This window comes from Panthera tigris, chromosome A1 (assembly GCF_018350195.1).
Source record: "Panthera tigris isolate Pti1 chromosome A1, P.tigris_Pti1_mat1.1, whole genome shotgun sequence".
Taxonomy (NCBI): Eukaryota; Metazoa; Chordata; class Mammalia; order Carnivora; family Felidae; genus Panthera; species Panthera tigris.
Window position 1 is genome coordinate 89,679,549 of NC_056660.1, and position 17,724 is coordinate 89,697,272.

General features: G+C 42.6%; 1 protein-coding gene across 6 annotated transcripts in view; it reads left to right on the plus strand.

Annotated features, from left to right (window-relative positions):
* Positions 1–17,724, plus strand: part of MAPK9 (mitogen-activated protein kinase 9) — a 63,612-nt gene that overhangs the window by 24,042 nt on the left and 21,846 nt on the right. For 4 of the 6 annotated variants that reach the window (XM_042981890.1, XM_042981914.1, XM_042981883.1 and 1 more), the window contains exons 3-5: positions 5,199–5,328; positions 8,214–8,272; positions 13,193–13,331. In XM_042981890.1, the coding sequence (XP_042837824.1) occupies positions 5,199–5,328; positions 8,214–8,272; positions 13,193–13,331 (328 nt within the window). Of the gene's footprint in view, positions 1–3,112; positions 3,574–5,198; positions 5,329–8,213; positions 8,273–12,811; positions 12,824–13,192; positions 13,332–17,724 lie in introns of those variants that run through there. The other 2 variants (XM_042981902.1, XM_042981908.1) reach the window with 2 other exon arrangements.

A 17,724-nucleotide genomic window follows, 5' to 3' on the forward strand; every position in this document is an offset into this window, starting at 1 on the left:
TTTGCACCTAGAGAGCAAGTAGGTGAGTGAAGAATTACTAGGCTAGGATCTGGGGATGGACAGAATCCTAGTAGGGGAAGCCCAAAATTTGGGGCTCTTTCCCCTGAGGACATTTGAGAATTCTAGAGTGCATAGCTGAGAGATTGAGTAATACTTTGGATTGCCTTGGGTGACCAGCAGATTGGAGCCCAGGGTCCTATAAGGGGCCAGGTGAACTTTTTGCCTTGACCAAAAAAAGACTGCACCCAAGAAGTTAAAAATGAGCCCAAAAGAAAATGTTAAAAAAAAATTTTTTTTAAAGTGGGGGGGGGGGGTGTGCCTGGGTGGCTCAGTCAGTTGAGCGCACAGCTTTGGCTCAGGTCATGATCTCACAGTTCGTGGGTTTGAGCCCTGCGTCGGGCTCTGTGCCGGCAGCTCAGAGCCTGGAGCCTGCTTCGGATTCTGTGTCTCCCTCTCTCTGTGCCCCTCCCCCACTCCCGCTCTGTCTCTCTCTGTCCCTCAAAAATGAATAAATGTTAAAAAAAAATTTAAAAAAAAAAGAATGAACCTGAAAGAAATGGACCCTTGCAGGCACTGCCACTCAGCCTCAAATCACCTCATTTGCTGAACTTGAAGTGAACCCAAATTGCTAGTGCCCCCCACCAGGTGCCCAGCAGAAGTGAATTTAAATTCTAGATATCAAGCTATTTCTAGATAGCAAGCAGTTCTGCAAGTGCAAGGCCCCACACACCATCACAAATGACTTGTCACACAGGAGAATAGACAACATGCATGTGACCCAGCACAAACAGAAAAGAAACAGATCCACAGGGGATATTAGTGTTATTGGATCCAAACTTTAAATAGCTATGGCGTTGTGTTCAGGATGGTAAAAGGCAAGATGAAAAATTTTTGGTAGAAAAGTGAAGACTTAAAAAAAAAACTAAATTGAAATTCTAGAACTGTAAGATATAGAAATTAAATTATGAAGTTAATGGATGGGTTTAATGGCATATTAGATATAACCAAAGAGAGATTTAGTGATCTGAAAGGTGGGTCAGGAAGAAAAATATTCAGTGGGGCACCTGGGTAGCTCAGTCGGTTGAGCGTCCGACTTCAGCTCAGGTCGTGATCTCATGGCTCATGAGTTCAAGCCCTGCGTCAGGCTCTGAGCTGAGCCTGTTTTGGATTCTATGTCTCCTTCTCTCTCTGCCCCTCCTCCGGCTCACACTCCTGTCTCTCCAAAAAACTAAATAAACATTAAAAAAATTTTCAGAAGCCTGGAGAGACAAAAGGGTAGAAAAATACAGAAGAGAGGATGTTTTCATTTTCTATGGCTGCATAATAAGTTACCGCAAACTTGGTGTTTTAAAGCAACACCCATTTATGATTTCATACTTCTCGTAGGTCAGAAATCTGCATGGGCTTGCCCGGGTTCTTGCCCAACATCTCATGAGGCTGAAATCAAGATGTTGGCTGGACTGTGCTCTTATCTGGAGGCTCCAGGAAAGAATGTGCTTCCAAGCACATTCGCAGGACCCAGTTGCTTGCAGCCGTAGGTCTGAGGTCCCCATCCCTCACTGTCTGTCAGCCAAAGGTCATTGTGCTCGTAGGGACTCCTGCATTCCTTCTCACATGGCCCCCTCCACCTTAAAGACAGCAGTGGCACGTCTAATCCTTCTCAGGATAAAAATCTCTCAGACTTTCCCCTCTTCCCACCAGCCAGAGCAAACTCTGCTTCTAAAGAGCTGTTGTGGGACACCTGGATGGCTTGGTTAGCATCTGACTTCAGTGAAGGTCATGCTCTCGTGGTTTGTGAGTTCGAGCCCCACATCAGGCTATGCACTGACAGCTTGGAGCTTGGAGCCTGCTTCGGATTCTGTGTCTCCCTCTCTCTCTGCCCCTCCTCCACTCATGCTCTATCTCGGTCTCTCTCAAAGATAAATAAACATTAAAAAAGGGGGGGCGTCTGTTGTGATTAGATTAGACCCCATCTCCCATTTGTTAATGAGTATGCTTAGCCCCATTTATAGAACACAGGGTCAGCATACATAATAACCAAATGCCTAGAAATTGGTACAGGAAAACACTTTGACAATGCTTCAGCGTTCCTACTCTTAGCTATCTACTCATCAGAAACGCGTGTATAAGGAACCCAGAGCCATGTGTGAGAATGTTTATGACCATGTTTCTTATAATTGCTAGCAAACTGAAAATAACTGAAGTATATATCAACGTTATATCATGTAGTCATGCAAAGGAATATTATAGCAATGACACACAATGAATTCTAGCTACACACAACAATAGGTGAGTGTCCCAGATGTAATGTTGAGTGAAAGAAGTCAGACACAGACGGTTTAAAAAACCAGACAAAAATAAGCCATGGGGTGGGAGGGGGAGGGAGCTTGAAGATGCATGTTTAGCTGGTAAAAGCAAGGAGGTGATGATCATGAAAATCAGAATTAGTTATCTTTGGACACAGGAGGGATAGTGACTAGTAAGGGGAGGCTTTGGGGATGCTGAAGAAACATGATTCTTTGTGACACATCATTGAACTGAGGAACAGGAAGAGAAGCAAAGGGATGAAAATCAGACAAGCAACGTTGGAAATCCGTGGAGTTCCAAGAGAAAGCTGATTTTGAAGTCAGAAGACAAACTATCAGTCAAGGCTGAGGGCAGAACAAGATCATTTATCTTCCATGGACTCTTTCTGAAGCAATTCCTTGAGGATGTACTCCACCAAGAAAGAGAATACAGGAACATATATGACCAGAAGCATGGAGACCAGTGAAAAGAAGTCCCAAGGTGGTGGCTTTACAGCAGGCCGTGAAAGAAACTCCAAGAAAACATATCTTCAAAAAAATGGAATAGACTTTAAACAATAGCTCATGTGAGCGAGAAGGTGGGAAGCACGGGGAATAGACTTTAGAAAAGGATATTTTTCTTCTCTTAAAAAGAAAAAATGCTGGGGTGCCTGGGTGGCTTAGTCAGGTAAGCATCCAACTTGGGCTTAGGTCATGATCTCATAGTTCATGGGTTCGAACCCCACGTCGGGCTCTGTACTGATGGCTCAGAGCCTAGAACCTGCTTCGGATTCTGTGTCTTCCTCTCTCTCTGCCCCTCCCCCTCTCATGCTCCATCTCTCTCTCTCTCAAAAATAAATAAATATTTTAAAAAAAGAAAAAATGCTTATTGGAATCTTATGGTGGAACAGCTAGAAGAAGTCATGGCCTAAAGTGTCAAACAGCTTTAAAAAGACATGATGTTTGAGCAACTGATGGGATGTAAGAAAAGAAAATCCATCTGACTTTGATGCCAGAAACAATCTCATTCCCTTGTGAGTGACAAGAAGGGTCATGTGATCCTTGGAAAATGAACTGTCATCCTGGCTCTGCTGTTAGAGACATTTGCGTGTGCATGCATACATACTCTGTGTGTCTTGGCTTTCAACTTGTAGACACATCCGAAAGAAGACACACGGAAGACGTGGTTGTAGAGACCGAACAGATATGTTCTCTAGCTTGACCATTCGAGACAGAAGTTTGGAGGAGGGGAAAGAGAGTAGAGCCCTGAAGGCAAAAGAGATGGAAGGTGATGGTCTTATCTTACATACTGGGAGTCCAGAGGCTCCCTTGAAGGTTGATGGAACAAGAAATTTAGGCACGTTGTTTCAAGTTACAAAGGTAACCAAGGGAAAAGTTCAAAATGACGTGAGAGCAAAAAGCTGGGAAAAGTTGGGGGTTTCAAGTAAGTAGTTAAATCTTCAGTTTGGCGGAGTAGACAGACAATTTCTGAAGTTGATACATGAGGAAACGGTAATAAAAGTATATTCATCTGGAGTTGAGAAGTGACCACAAGAATTAAAACCAGGAAAAATCGAAGGTGGTTGCTCCTGCAGTTCAAACTACTAGTGGGGAAGTAGGTGTCTGCTCAGAAGCTCAGAATTAGTCCATTTGGCTCATTTGGGACAAAAACTTTTGAGATCAAGAAAGGTGTGTCTGTTTTCAAGTTCTTAACACTGAAAAATATATGTAGGTACAAATGCACATGTATATATGTACATTAATTATCTGTTGCACAATAGATTTATCTTTAACATTTTATAATTCATATGAATGATGCATTTCCATATGGGCATGTGGATTTACGTATGTGTATACGTGTACACATAACGTGAACTGAATTAAAGAGAAACAATTACAAAGCCACGTGAAGTTTCTAATCATTAACCAAATGCTACCAGGACAGCCTTCAATTTAAAACCCATTCAATTAAGTTAGGGCTGTTGGCAAAAAAAAAAAAAAAAAAAAAAAAAAAAAAAAAAAATTAATAGAAGTGTATAAGTGGAAACAATGTTACAAACTGAATAGAATAAATAGAAACAGTGTTTTAAATGGTGCTTCAGTTCTGAGGTGGTCTTTGGCAGCTTTTAACCTCTGATGTACTATTAGTACTATTAGTACTAATTTGTACAAAATGTACCATCAGGCTACTCAATTCTCCCTATTTTCTGGAGGAAAAGGAACTATAAATTTCAACTGGGAACTTGAGATGCCAGAAACACAGCCTCTGCAGGATTTTATTCTTACTATAACAGTACAAGGAGTTATTTCTAGTAGAATTTTATATATAGTAATTGCTTACATTAGCGGTTTTGTATCTTGAGGATTTACCATGAGCTGAGATCTTGGCTTCTGTTTTCTCTTTAGATTTTTTTGTCTGGGAAAAACACAATCAAAACTTATATTTATTATATTCTTCTCATGATCTCAACCATTTCCTCCACCATTATACTCCAGAATATACTTCTATTTTATTCTGTGATAACCAGTGACCCCCCCACCCCAACTTATTGGCATATTTAAACTGAAGACTTCGTTTCTTGACTAGTCTTACATCCTGTGTATTGAACTACTTGGTTCTGAATATAATGATATCAACTAATATGATGAGAAGTCAGTGTGCAAAGAATCGTTGAATCCCATCCTAACTGTAGCTGCCCTGTCTGTACCTCTGCAGAGCAGTGAGTCCGTCCCACATTCTCAGACAACTTACCTTGGTCTTGACGTGTAGAAGTACCTTGAGTAGAAACAAGCAGAAAGAGATTTCCTTATTTGTTACTTATTTAAAAAGATAATGCCTTGAATGTACATTCTACATTGCAGTATTTTCCAGAATCATCCTAATGGGTTCCTTATTATATTTCCTAATTATAGTGCTGCTTTTGATACAGTTCTTGGGATAAATGTTGCAGTCAAGAAACTAAGCCGTCCTTTTCAGAATCAAACCCATGCAAAGAGAGCTTATCGTGAACTCGTCCTCTTAAAATGTGTCAATCATAAAAATGTAAGTTATGTCTATGTTTTCTCCATATAATGTTGTCCATAATGGGATAATCTTCTGGGTCTTTGGATATATATTGGGTTTAGACTTAGGGTAAACTGCTAATAACAGTAACCATTTAAATGGTTATATTTTATTTATAAAATTCTTTTTTTAAATAACTTTTTTAAGTTTATTTGTTTTGAGAGAGACAGCATGAGTGGGGGAGGGCCAGAAGGAGAGGAAGAGAGAGAATCCCAAGCAGGCTCTGCATTGTCAACACAGAGCCCCATGTGGGGCTTGAACCCATGAGACCATGAGATCATGACCTGAGCTGAAACCGAGAGTCAGACGCTTAACCAACTGAGCCACCCAGGCACCCCTGTTGATAAAATTCTTAATTAACCTTGGGGAAATTGAAGTCAGCCAGAAGCAGCATGGTCCAGTTTGGGTCACTGAAGAGGGTTAGCAATATCAATTAACCCTGTAACCATTTGAGTTTCAGTATTTCTATTTCTACAAAATGGCAATAGTATGAACCTAACAAACTGAGACACTACATATTCTTTTTAGAAAAACATTGTTCTAGAAGTAGCTTTTTACCTTGTACTGTGGACATTTCAGGTTTAAATATGTCAGTAGATGGTGTGATATTCAAGATAGCTGTACTTGGCATCTCCACAGAAATCAAAGCACTGTAAATTTTAAGGAGAAATTGTAAGTTTCCAGAAAATGAGGTACTCAGGCACATTGGATGTCCACCACTAGTCTCTAAGCATTATTGTAAGCATGATTTTGATAACCTTGCCTTGTTATAAAAAAAATCATCACATGTTATGTCTGGAAGGGTCTTTGGAGATCACCCCTTGTGACCCCTTTTTTTGTTGATGAGTATTTAAGACTACACTCAATTTCATGCTGCTCCCTTTGTTTTAGCATAAATGCTGGATCTTTCTGGTATAGGGACATCACATACAGAACTAAGATAAGTTTATTCTTTTGAGTTTGTTTTTAACTTCTCCAGTGTATGCTTTATTTTACTTTTACATTTAAAAATTTTTTTCAGATTATACAAAAGTATGGTTATTATTTTTTTAATTCAAACAATATAAACAAAGGGGCAAAAATCCTTGAATCCCACAGTTCATTATCATTAACATTTTGGTGAGCATTCTTACATACGTATGTACATACACACATGAACTCGACCTTCTGTGTTATTGTAAATACTGCTTTTTCCCTCATGGAATGTTTCTGGACCTCAGATATATTAATGAACATACATGGAAACCATTTTTTAAATGGTACAGATGCACAGTATTTATTTAACTAGTCACCTGTTCCTGGATATTTAGATTGTTTCCAGTTTTTGCTATTATAATTAATACTGCCACAAACATCCTTAACATGTACTTCGCACGCTTGTCCAGGTCAACTTCTTGGCCAAAGCGTACTCTGCGCACTTCTGGTTTTAATATATGCTGACACATTGACCTCAAGAAAGACCATCAATTTTACACTTCCATTAAGAGTATCTGAGAATGGGGTGCCTGGATGGCTCAGTCGGTTGTGTGTCCAACTTCAGCTCAGGTCATGATCTCATGGTTCCTGAGTTTGAGCCCCGCATCAGGCTTACTGCTGTCAGCACAGAGTCTGCTTCGGAGCCTCTGTCTCCTTCTCTCCCTGCCCTTCCCCACCTCTCAAAAATGAATAAACATTTATACACACACACACACACACACACACAAACACACACACATACACACATATACATATGTATACATATACGTGTGTGTGTGTGTGTATATGTATATTTATAAAAGACTATCTGAGATTTTTGTTGTACTTTACCAATCTAAGAGATGACAAATGATATCTTATTCTTACTTGTGAAGTTGAGTTCTTTTCCATATTTCTATTAGCCATTTATTTTTAAAGAATTTGTTTTCTGTGGCCTTTGTCCATTTTTCTCTTGGGCTGTTGGTGTCTTTCTTACGCATTTAGAGAGGATCTTTGGATGCTAAAGCTACCAACTCTCACTTCTTTTCCATTTGACCCCAATTAAGTTGTTTTTGCCATGCCTTTTTTTTTTTTTTTTAATCTCAGTTTGGGTTTAATGTAATAAAATTTTGTAGGTTTCCTGTCATGCTTAGAAAAAGGCTTTTCTACATTAGAATTACATAAATGTTTATCCATGTTTTAATGTTTTATGATTTCATGATTTACGTTTAAATCTTTGTTCCATTTGGAGTTGATGTGAAGATTGAAGTATGGATCCGGTTTTATTTTTCCCTCGGTTAACCAGCCACCCCGGTCCTATATACTGAATCATTCCTCTTTCCCTTGGTCATTTGAAATGACTGAGGATGTGTGTTTGATGCTCAAGCAGTGGGACTCATCACTTAACTGTTGGGGTGCCAGGACCAAGGCCTGTGGTAGAGGCCTTTCTAGAGCCCTCTTTAAGTAAATACATAACACTGTGAGGGGTTCATCTTCGTCATACTAAAGATACAAGTTTCACCTTCATATTTCAAAGCTTTAGAAATTTGTAGATAGTATTTAAGTTTTCACAGTTAACATATTGCTTTGTTTAGTCTTTTTCTACCCACAATTTCTATTCTTTTATGTTCAGAGCCTGAAAGACATTATATGTTAAAATTCTGTCATAATAAGTTACTAGAAACACATAAAATGTGATTTGATTAAAAGTACATCTTATTTCCAAGGTGAGAACCCTAATCATTTTACTTTTCTCAAATGCCACGTAATAGGATATTTTGGTAAAGCTAATAACAATAATAAATACTGAGTTCTGCTGTGATTTTTCAGTTTTAGTACATTTTAACGTTAAACTTAATTTTTATAGTTAAAGTTACGACATGCTGAGGTAAAATAAATTTTCTTTTCAGATAATTAGTTTGTTAAATGTGTTTACACCACAGAAGACTCTAGAAGAATTTCAAGATGTGTAAGTATCATTTTTACTCAGTGATGCACTGTGTATCAAAGACTGAAAACTTAGAAAAATAACTGCTTGTTTTACTTAGGAAATGTAGGTAGTAGCTATACATTTATTTATTTGTTTGTTTGTTTATTTATTTATTTAAGAGAGAGAGAGAGAGGGCACATGTGAGCAGCGGAGGGTCAGAGAGAGGGAGAGAAAGAATCCCAAGCAGGCTCTGCGCTGCCAGCATGGAGCCAAACGCTGGTCTCAATCCCTCAAACTGAGATCGTGACCTGAGCCGAAATCCAGAGTTGGACGTTTAATCGACTGAGCCAAACAGGCGCCCAAGTAGCAGTATAGTTTTAATGATAGACACTTTTTTCTCTGGAGAAATGTTAAGAAAGATCGATAATAATATTCAGTATTTGTGCCTAGATATTATCATCTCCATAACAGGTAAAGGCTAACCGAAAATAATTCTTCAGAGGAGACAGTGACCATTAATGCTGCCAATTCACTTTGCTGAAATACAAAATGTTTTTCTCCACTCCCCCAAAACCCAGGATTGTAGGGTTTGAGTGTTTATAATTATTATTTGAAATGATTATGTTGTTAAATATTGTATGTTTCCACAATCTGAAATAGAATTATCTTAGAATAAAATGTTAATTTATCATATTGAAATGCCCAATTCATCCTAAATTTACTGGTGTATTCACTGAAAAAATATTTGATTGCCATTTGTGTGCTAAGCACTCTCTTGGACCTGGCATACTTTAGTGACCCAAAGCAGGCAAAAATCCCTTTTATTATTTAAAATTGCAGGTGAGGGGCATCTGGGTGGCTCAGTTTCTTAAGCATCTGACTCTTTTCTTTTTTAATTCTTTTTTTAATGTTTATTTATTCTTGAGAGATAGAGACAGCGCAAGCAGGGGAGGGGCAGAGAGAGAGGGAGACACAGAATCCAAAGAATTCTCCAGGCTCTGAGCTGTCAGCACAGAGCCCGACCCAGAGCTTGAACCCACAAACCACGAGGTCATGACCTGAGCCAAAGTCAGACACTTAACCGACTGAGCCACCCAGGTGCCCCTTAAGCATCTGACTCTTGATTGATCTCCCCTCAGGTCTTGATCAGAGTTGTGAGTTCAAGCCCCATATTAGGTTCTGTGCTGGGCTTGGAGCCTACTTAAAAAAAAAAAAAAATTGCGGATGGTCATAGTCCTTCTGAGAGCTTTTGAGGAGGCCAGAGAAGATAAGCAATCAGCACAAGCAGGGCAATGATGCCATCATAAGAATGTGGCAAGTGCTCTGGAAGAAGTGGGGCATGGTGTAGGGGTCAGTAGTGCTGGCAGTTAGGAGTCAGGCTGCAATCGTAAGCAGGGTGGTAGGAGAAAGACATCACTGGATTGGTGACATTTAAAGAAAGCCTTGAAAGAGGTGAGGGGTTAGTCCTACAGGTATTTGAGGGAAGATGGTATCAAGATAGAAGGAACGGCAGAAGGTGTGGAAGTGGGGCCATTCCTGGTGGGCTCTGAGTTGCAAGTGGCCGGTGTGGCTGGAGTTGGGCAGCAGAGGAGAGAAGTGGGGGACGCTCAGAGAAGTGATGGGGCCAGACACTGCCAGGCCTCTGGGCTATTGTAAGGACTTCCTTCTACTCTAAGACAAGGCAGTGAGGCTTGAGCAGAGGCATGAGCTTCTCTGACTTACATTTATATTTTCAAAGAATAACTTTGGTTTCTGGGTTGCGGTGTGGAGGACTGGGGTGTGGAGGACTGCAGTGTGGGGACTGTGGTGCAAGGACTGCAGCGTGCAGGACTGTGGCATGGAGGACTGTGGTGTAAGTACTACAATGTGAGGACTGCAATGTGACGACTGCAATGTGAGGACTGCAGTGTGGAGGACTCCACCATGGAGGACCACAGCATGACAACTGCAGCATGAGGAAGGCGGTGTGGAGGACTGCAGTGTGGAGGACTCCACCATGGAGGATTGTGGTGTGAGGATTGTAGTGTGAGGATTGTGGTGTGAGGACTGTAGTGTGAGGACTGCGGCATGGAGGACTGCGGTATGAGGACTGCAGTGTGGAGGACTGTGGTGTGAGGACTGCAGTGTGAGAACTGCGGCATGGAGGACTGTGGCATAGAGGACTGCGGTGTGAGGACTGCGGTGTGGAGGACTGCGGTGTGAGGACTGCGGTGTGGAGGACTGCGGTGTGAGGACAGCAGTGTGGAGGACTACAGCGTGGAGGACTGTAGTGTGAGGACTGCGGCATGGAGGACTGTGGCATAGAGGACTGCGGTGTGAGTACTACAATGTGAGGACTGCAATGTGACGACTGCAATGTGAGGACTGCAGTGTGGAGGACTCCACCATGGAGGATTGTGGTGTGAGGATTGTAGTGTGAGGATTGTGGTGTGAGGACTGTAGTGTGAGGACTGCGGCGTGGAGAACTGTAGTGTGAGGACTGTAGTGTGAGGACTGCGGCGTGGAGGACTGCGGTATGAGGACTGCAGTGTGGAGGACTGTGTTGTGAGGACTGCAGTGTGAGAACTGCGGCATGGAGGACTGTGGCATAGAGGACTGCAGTGTGGAGGACTACAGCGTGGAGGACTACAGTGTGGAGGACTACAGTGTGGAGGACTGTAGTGTGAGGACTGCGGTGTGGAGGACTGTAGTGTGAGGACTGCGGTGTGGAGGACCTCACTGTGGAGGACTACAGTGTGAGGACTGCAGTGTGAAGGACTGTAGCATGAGGACTGTGGTGTGGAGGACTGCGGTGTGGAGAACTCCACCATGGAGGATTGTGGTGTGAGGATTGTAGTGTGAGGATTGTGGTGTGAGGACTGTAGTGTGAGGACTGCGGCGTGGAGAACTGTAGTGTGAGGACTGTAGTGTGAGGATTGCGGTGTGGAGGACTTCAGTATGAGGACTGCAGTGTGGAGGACTGTGGTGTGAGGACTGCGGCGTGAGGACTGCAGTGTGGAGGACTGTAGTGTGAGGACTGTGGCGTGGAGGACTGCAGTGTGAGGGTTGCAGTGTGGAGGACTGCATTGTAGAGGACTGTAGTGTGAGGATTGCGGCGTGAGGACTGCAGTGTGGAGCACTGTAGTATGAGGACTGCGGTGTGGAGGACTGTAGTGTGAGGACTGCGGTGTGGAGGACTGCAGTGTGAGGGCTGCAGTGTGGAGGACTGCAGTGTGCAGGACTGCGGTGTGGAGGACTGTGGCGTGGAGGACTGCAGTGTGAGAGTTGCAGTGTGGAGGACTGTAGTGTGAGGACTGCAGCGTGGAGGACTACATTGTAGAGGACTGTAGTGTGAGGATTGCGGCATGAGGACTGCAGTGTGGAGCACTGTAGTATGAGGACTGCGGTGTGGAGGACTGTAGTGTGAGGACTGCGGTGTGGAGGACTGCAGTGTGAGGGCTGCAGTGTGGAGGACTATAGTGTGAGGACTGTAGTGTGAGCACTGCGGCATGGAGGACTGCAGTGTGCAGGACTGCAGTGTGGAGGACTGTGGCGTGGAGGACTGCAGTGTGAGGACTCCACCATGGAGGACCGCAGTGTGAGGACTGCAGTATGAGGAATGCGGTGCGGAGGACTGCAGTGTGGAGGACTCCACCGTGGAGGATTGTGGTGTGAGGACGGTTGTGTGAGGATTGTAGTGTGGAGGACTCCTCTGTGGAGGACTGCAGTGTGAGGGTAGGGGAGTCGAGAGCAGAGCCTGGCGCTGGCCCGAGCCCCTTCTAGGTTAAAGGTGCTCCCAGCTGAAATGAGGTGGGCTGCAGGCTGAGCAGACTGGAGGGCAAGGTAGAAGCCGGGATCAGTGTTGGACATGGGCCTCGAGACATCTCTTGGATGCCCAAGTCGGCCTGGGAACTGGGCGTTTGGGAGAGGGGCCTGGGTGGAGGGTAGGAACTTGAGAGTTGATGGTCTGTGAATGGTATTTAAAGCATTGAGATCAGAGATCAGAGTAGATGACCAAGACTTGTGATAGAGAAGAGGAGGAGGCCAAGGACCAAGGGTTGGCAGCCCCAATGGTAAGAAGTTGGGGAAAGGAGCAGGGCACGATCAGCCAGGGACATTTTGTGACACGGCAGTAAGTCATCAGGAGCCTTGAGGAGGACAGTGTCAGCAGAGGGGTGGGGCTTATGCCCCACTTACTCAAAATGGGAGTAAAAGAAAATGGGAGAAGAATTGGAGATGCCAAGTATACAGACCTCTTTGGGGAGTTTTGCTTGCAGACAGAATAAGAATATGGAGCACAGCTGGTGGGAGAAGAAGGTCAGAAATTTTCTTTTTTTTTTTAATTTAAAAAAAAAATTTTTTTAACCTTTATTTTTTTGAGAGAGAGACAGTGTGAATGGGGTTGGGGCAGAGAGAGAGGGAGACACAGAATCTGAAGCAGACTCCAGGCTCCAAGCTGTCAGCACAGAGCCTGACACGGGGCTCGAACTCATGAACCATGAGATCATGACCTGAGCCGAACTCGGACCCTTAACTGACTGAGCTACCCAGGTGCCCCAAGGTCAGAAATTTTCTTAAGGTGAAGCAAGTAACAGCATGGTTTCTATCCTGGTAAGTATGATCCAGTAGCAAAAAAATATATATATGTATAAAGATTTAGGAGAATTTGAATTTTGAGATTCTATTTACTATGATATAAAATTGTTTTGTCTTTAACTTGAAATACATCACAGTGGCAGTTTTTTCCTAAGCTTCTACTAAGTTCCATTATATGTTTACTTCTTGACAGGATACCTTATAAATGTTTGGAGGAAAGTTATCTTTCTTTTATTTTCTTTTCCTTTTCTTTTCTTTTTTTGCTTTAGCCAGTGCAATAACTAGGTAGTAAGTTATTACTGTTTCCTATAAATACAGTTTAGTAACCATGAAGGAATTTGGGGTAATTTTTATGTGTACATGGCTGATCTTTTTTTTCCTCAGGTATTTGGTCATGGAATTAATGGATGCTAACTTATGTCAGGTTATTCATATGGAGTTGGACCATGAAAGAATGTCCTACCTTCTCTACCAGATGCTCTGTGGTATTAAACATCTGCATTCAGCTGGTATAATTCATAGAGTAAGTAGTGATGCCGTGTCAGTTTTGTTTTTAAAATCACAATCATTTTGTTACCGTGATTCTCAAGGTACAAAAGAATTTAATATTTTCAAAAAAAAAAATTCTTTGATATTTGTTTATTTAGAGAGAGACAGAGACAGAGAGAGGGCAAGTAGGGGAGGGGCAGAGAGAGGGAGACACAGAATCCGAGGCAAGCTCCAGGCTCTAAGCTGTCAGCACAGAGCCTGATGCGGGAGTCAAACCCACTAATCATGAGATCTTAACCTGAGCCAAAGTTGGACACTTAACCGACCACCCAGGCACCCCAATTTTTTTTAAAAGTTGTCAGCATTGAGAATCCAAAGAAACCGTGGGATCGTGTCGAGTTTCCAAATCCTGTTGAGAGTAGAAGATGTTTTTGTGAAGTGCCTGGTTCTCCCCAGCCCGCTTGAGCCACCCTGGATGTAGGCTTGAGCTGCTCCATTTGATGCTGCAAAAGAAAAAAATAAAATTTTAACCTTTAATTTTGAAGTGACTTAAAAATTACAAGAACAGGACAGAGGACTACCAAATTATCCCAAACTATTTACCCAGACTCATCTATTAATATATTCACCATATTTGAAATGGCATTTTTAAAGAGCCAGGAATTTAGGTTTGGGGTTGGGAATGGTTAGAGACTAAGTAGTAAATTATACCATTGCTTGAGAAATCTTACCTAAATTATGGACCAAATATCCATTTCTTATGTTGTAAAATTTTGCCACTCCAGCATCCCAGCCCCACTGTTGGGAACTCTGGGAATGGCCTTGGGTGGGCCTCTTGACTGGGCTCTCCTGGGATTTGAATGACAGCTGCCTGGACTATCAGGAAGTAATATTTAAAAACCAGTGAGATACAGTGTAATTCTGTAAGCTGGTTTTAGGAGTTCTTGTTTATTTTTTGACTTGTAGCACTGTGTAAGCAGACCATCATGATAGATTTTTCTTTAACAACTAAAATGTTGTGTGAGGCTATAGGCAGAGATAATATAATTTTGTTGGAAACATTCTTAGCATTCCCTACGTTATTACCATACTAATTTTGTTGACAGACTGTTGTTAGATATTCTCTTCCAACATCAAGAAGTTGTAATTTCTCTGAACGAAAATCTGTGCAGGGAGAAAGATAGTGAGACAGGAACAATGAAGCCTATTCACATAGAAAAGAATAGAGAGATTTTCAGTGGTGCAGAGTAGATCATTTAGGTGCCAGGAAATGTTGGCCACAGCGGCACAGCCCACCCATTCTGAGAGGACTAATCTGCCCTCGCCCCTCATCCTCGTCCTGGGCCTCAGGTCTGTGACCCCAAAGCAAGCATGCGTGGGCAGCGTACCTGGTCCTCCCAGGGCCTGTCTGGCGCATCACACACTGAGACGTCCTCCTGACTGGGTGCTGTTTCTTAAAATGTGGCCTTTGCTGCCACCAAGTGTTCAGTTCGAATAATACAAATTTGGTTTAAAAATAGCATTATTTCTCTTTTTTAAGTTTTTATTTAAATTCCAGTTAGTTGACATATAGTGTAATATTAGTCTCAGGTGTACAGTATAGTGATTCAACAGTTCTATACATCACCCAGTGCTCATCACAACATGTGCCCTCCTTAATCCCCATCACCTATTTAACCCATTCCTTACTCACTTCCCCTCTGGTAACCATCAGTTTGTTCTCTAGAGTTAAGAGTCTGTTTCTTGGTTTGCCTGTCTCTCTCTCTCTCTCTCTCTCTCTCTCTCTCACTCTCTCTCTTTTTTATCCCTTTGCTTTTTTTTTGTTTGTTTTGTTTCTTAAATTCCACATATGAGTGAAATATGGTGTTTGTCTCTGCCTTCTTTCACTTAGCATTATAAGTAATATTAATTTTTTAATTAAAAATAAAGACTTCCCAACATACCATTCTATTTCTCTTCCTAAAATTTTCATATGCCTTTATATAAACGAAGACACTCTTGAACACATTTTGTGTTAAATTCACGTCTTAGAATAAATTTCCAGCCTTATTATTACTAGGCCTCGTAATGTTCAGCCTTATCAGTTTTGTAAAGGGAAATTCTTTGCCTCACTTGTTTCTCCCTTCTTGGAGCAGGAGATTCATGGGGAAGCAATACCTTCACATTCCTGGGGATCTTTTCAGGGCTGAGGCACACACATGCCCATGTTACAGAATGTTCCATCCCTGAAGGTTGGTCCCACTCCTGCTGACCACAAAGTCAAAAAGAGTCCAAAGTCCAAAGAGGTGTCTGCATTGCCCAGCACAATGTTTTGAAACCTGAGGACACCTGAGCAAATGATTCCACGGACCACTTCTCCATCCTGTCACCACCCCACAGGCCTTGCCATTCTTGTATCTGTTCACACATTTGTGTGCCTGCCAGGCTTTGTGTTTGCTCATGAAAAGTCATGTATGTTCGTTGTGGGAATGAGAGAGAAAGCAAAGAGTGAGAGGCCCTGTTGGGACCCCTCCAGGACCCAAGAGGTGAACTGCAAGAGTCCTTTAGTGGGTTAACGGTTGTCCGTGAGCCTCTCCAGTCCTTTCTCCTATACACAGATCCATACACAAGATACACGCTTTCGGTTTGGCTTATTAAAGTGCTTTCATACTACACGTAAAATTTAATTATTTGAAAAATAAAACACCCACGGTCCTACCACTTTTTAGAATCACTTCTATGATTCAAAATTTAAGGGTGTATCCGGAAGATGGCGGCGTAGGAGGACGCGGGGCTCACAGCGCGTCCTGCCGATCACTTCGATTCCACCTACACCTGCCTAAAGAACCCAGAAAACCGCCAGAGGATTAGCAGAAGGGAGTCTCCGGAGTCAAGCGCAGACTAGAGGCCCACGGAAGAGGGGCCCCTCCTGAAGTGGACCACCTAAGGAGAAGCGAGCTAAGCCTGCCCCTCCAGCCCCCGTGCACCTTGCCTACCCACCCCAGCTAATACGCCAGATCCCCAGCAACACAAGCCTGGCAGTGTGCAAGTAGCCCAGACGGGACACGCCACCCCACAGTGAATCCTGCCCCTAGGAGAGGGGAAGAGAAGGCACACACCAGTCTGACTGTGGCCCCAGCAGTGGGCTGGGGGCAGACATCGGGTCGGACTGCGGCCCCGCCGACTAACTCCAGTTATACACCACAGCACAGGGGAAGTGCACTGCAGGTCCTCACCACGCCAGGGACTCTCCAAAATGACCAAACAGAAGAATTCCCCTCAGAAGAATCTCCAGGAAATAACAACAGCTAATGAACTGATCAAAAAGGATTTAAATAATATAACAGAAAGTGAATTTAGAATAATAGTCATAAAATTAATCGCTGGGCTTGAAAACAGTATACAGGACAGCAGAGAATCTCTTGCCACAAAGATCGAGGGACTAAGGAACAGTCACGAGGAGTTGAAAAACGCTTTAAACGAATTGCAAAACAAAATGGAATCCTCGATGGCTCGGCTTGAAGAGGCAGAGGAGAGAATAGGTGAACTAGAAGATAAAGTTATGGAGAAAGAGGAAGCTGAAAGAAAGAGAGATAAAAAAATCCAGGAGTATGAGGGGAAAATTAGAGAACTAAGTGATACACTAAAAAAAAATAATATACGCATAATTGGTATCCCAGAGGAGGAAGAGAGAGGGAAGGGTGCTGAAGGGGTACTTGAACAAATTATAGCTGAGAACTTCCCTGAACTGGGGAAGGAAAAAGGCATTGAAATCCAAGAGGCACAGAGAACTCCCTTCAGACGTAACTTGAATCGATCTTCTGCACGACATATCATAGTGAAACTGGCAAAATACAAGGATAAAGAGAAAATTCTGAAAGCAGCAAGGGATAAACGTGCCCTCACATATAAAGGGAGACCTATAAGACTCGTGACTGATCTCTCCTTTGAAACTTGGCAGGCCAGAAAGGCTTGGCACGATATCTACAGTGTGCTAAACAGAAAAAATATGCAGCCGAGAATCCTTTATCCAGCAAGTCTGTCATTTAGAATAGAAGGAGAGATAAAGGTCTTCCCAAACAAACAAAAACTGAAGGAATTTGCCACCACGAAACCAGCCCTACAAGAGATCCTAAGGGGGATCCTGTGAGACAAAGTACCAGAGACATCACTACAAGCATAAAACATACAGACATCACAATGACTCTAAACCCATATCTTTCTATAATAACACTGAATGTAAATGGATTAAATGCGCCAACCAAAAGACATAGGGTATCAGAATGGATAAAAAAACAAGACCCATCTATTTGCTGTCTACAAGAGACTCATTTTAGATCTGAGGACACCTTTAGATTGAGAGTGAGGGGATGGAGAACTATTTATCATGCTCCTGGAAGCCAAAAGAAAGCTGGAGTAGCCATACTTATATCAGACAAACTAGACTT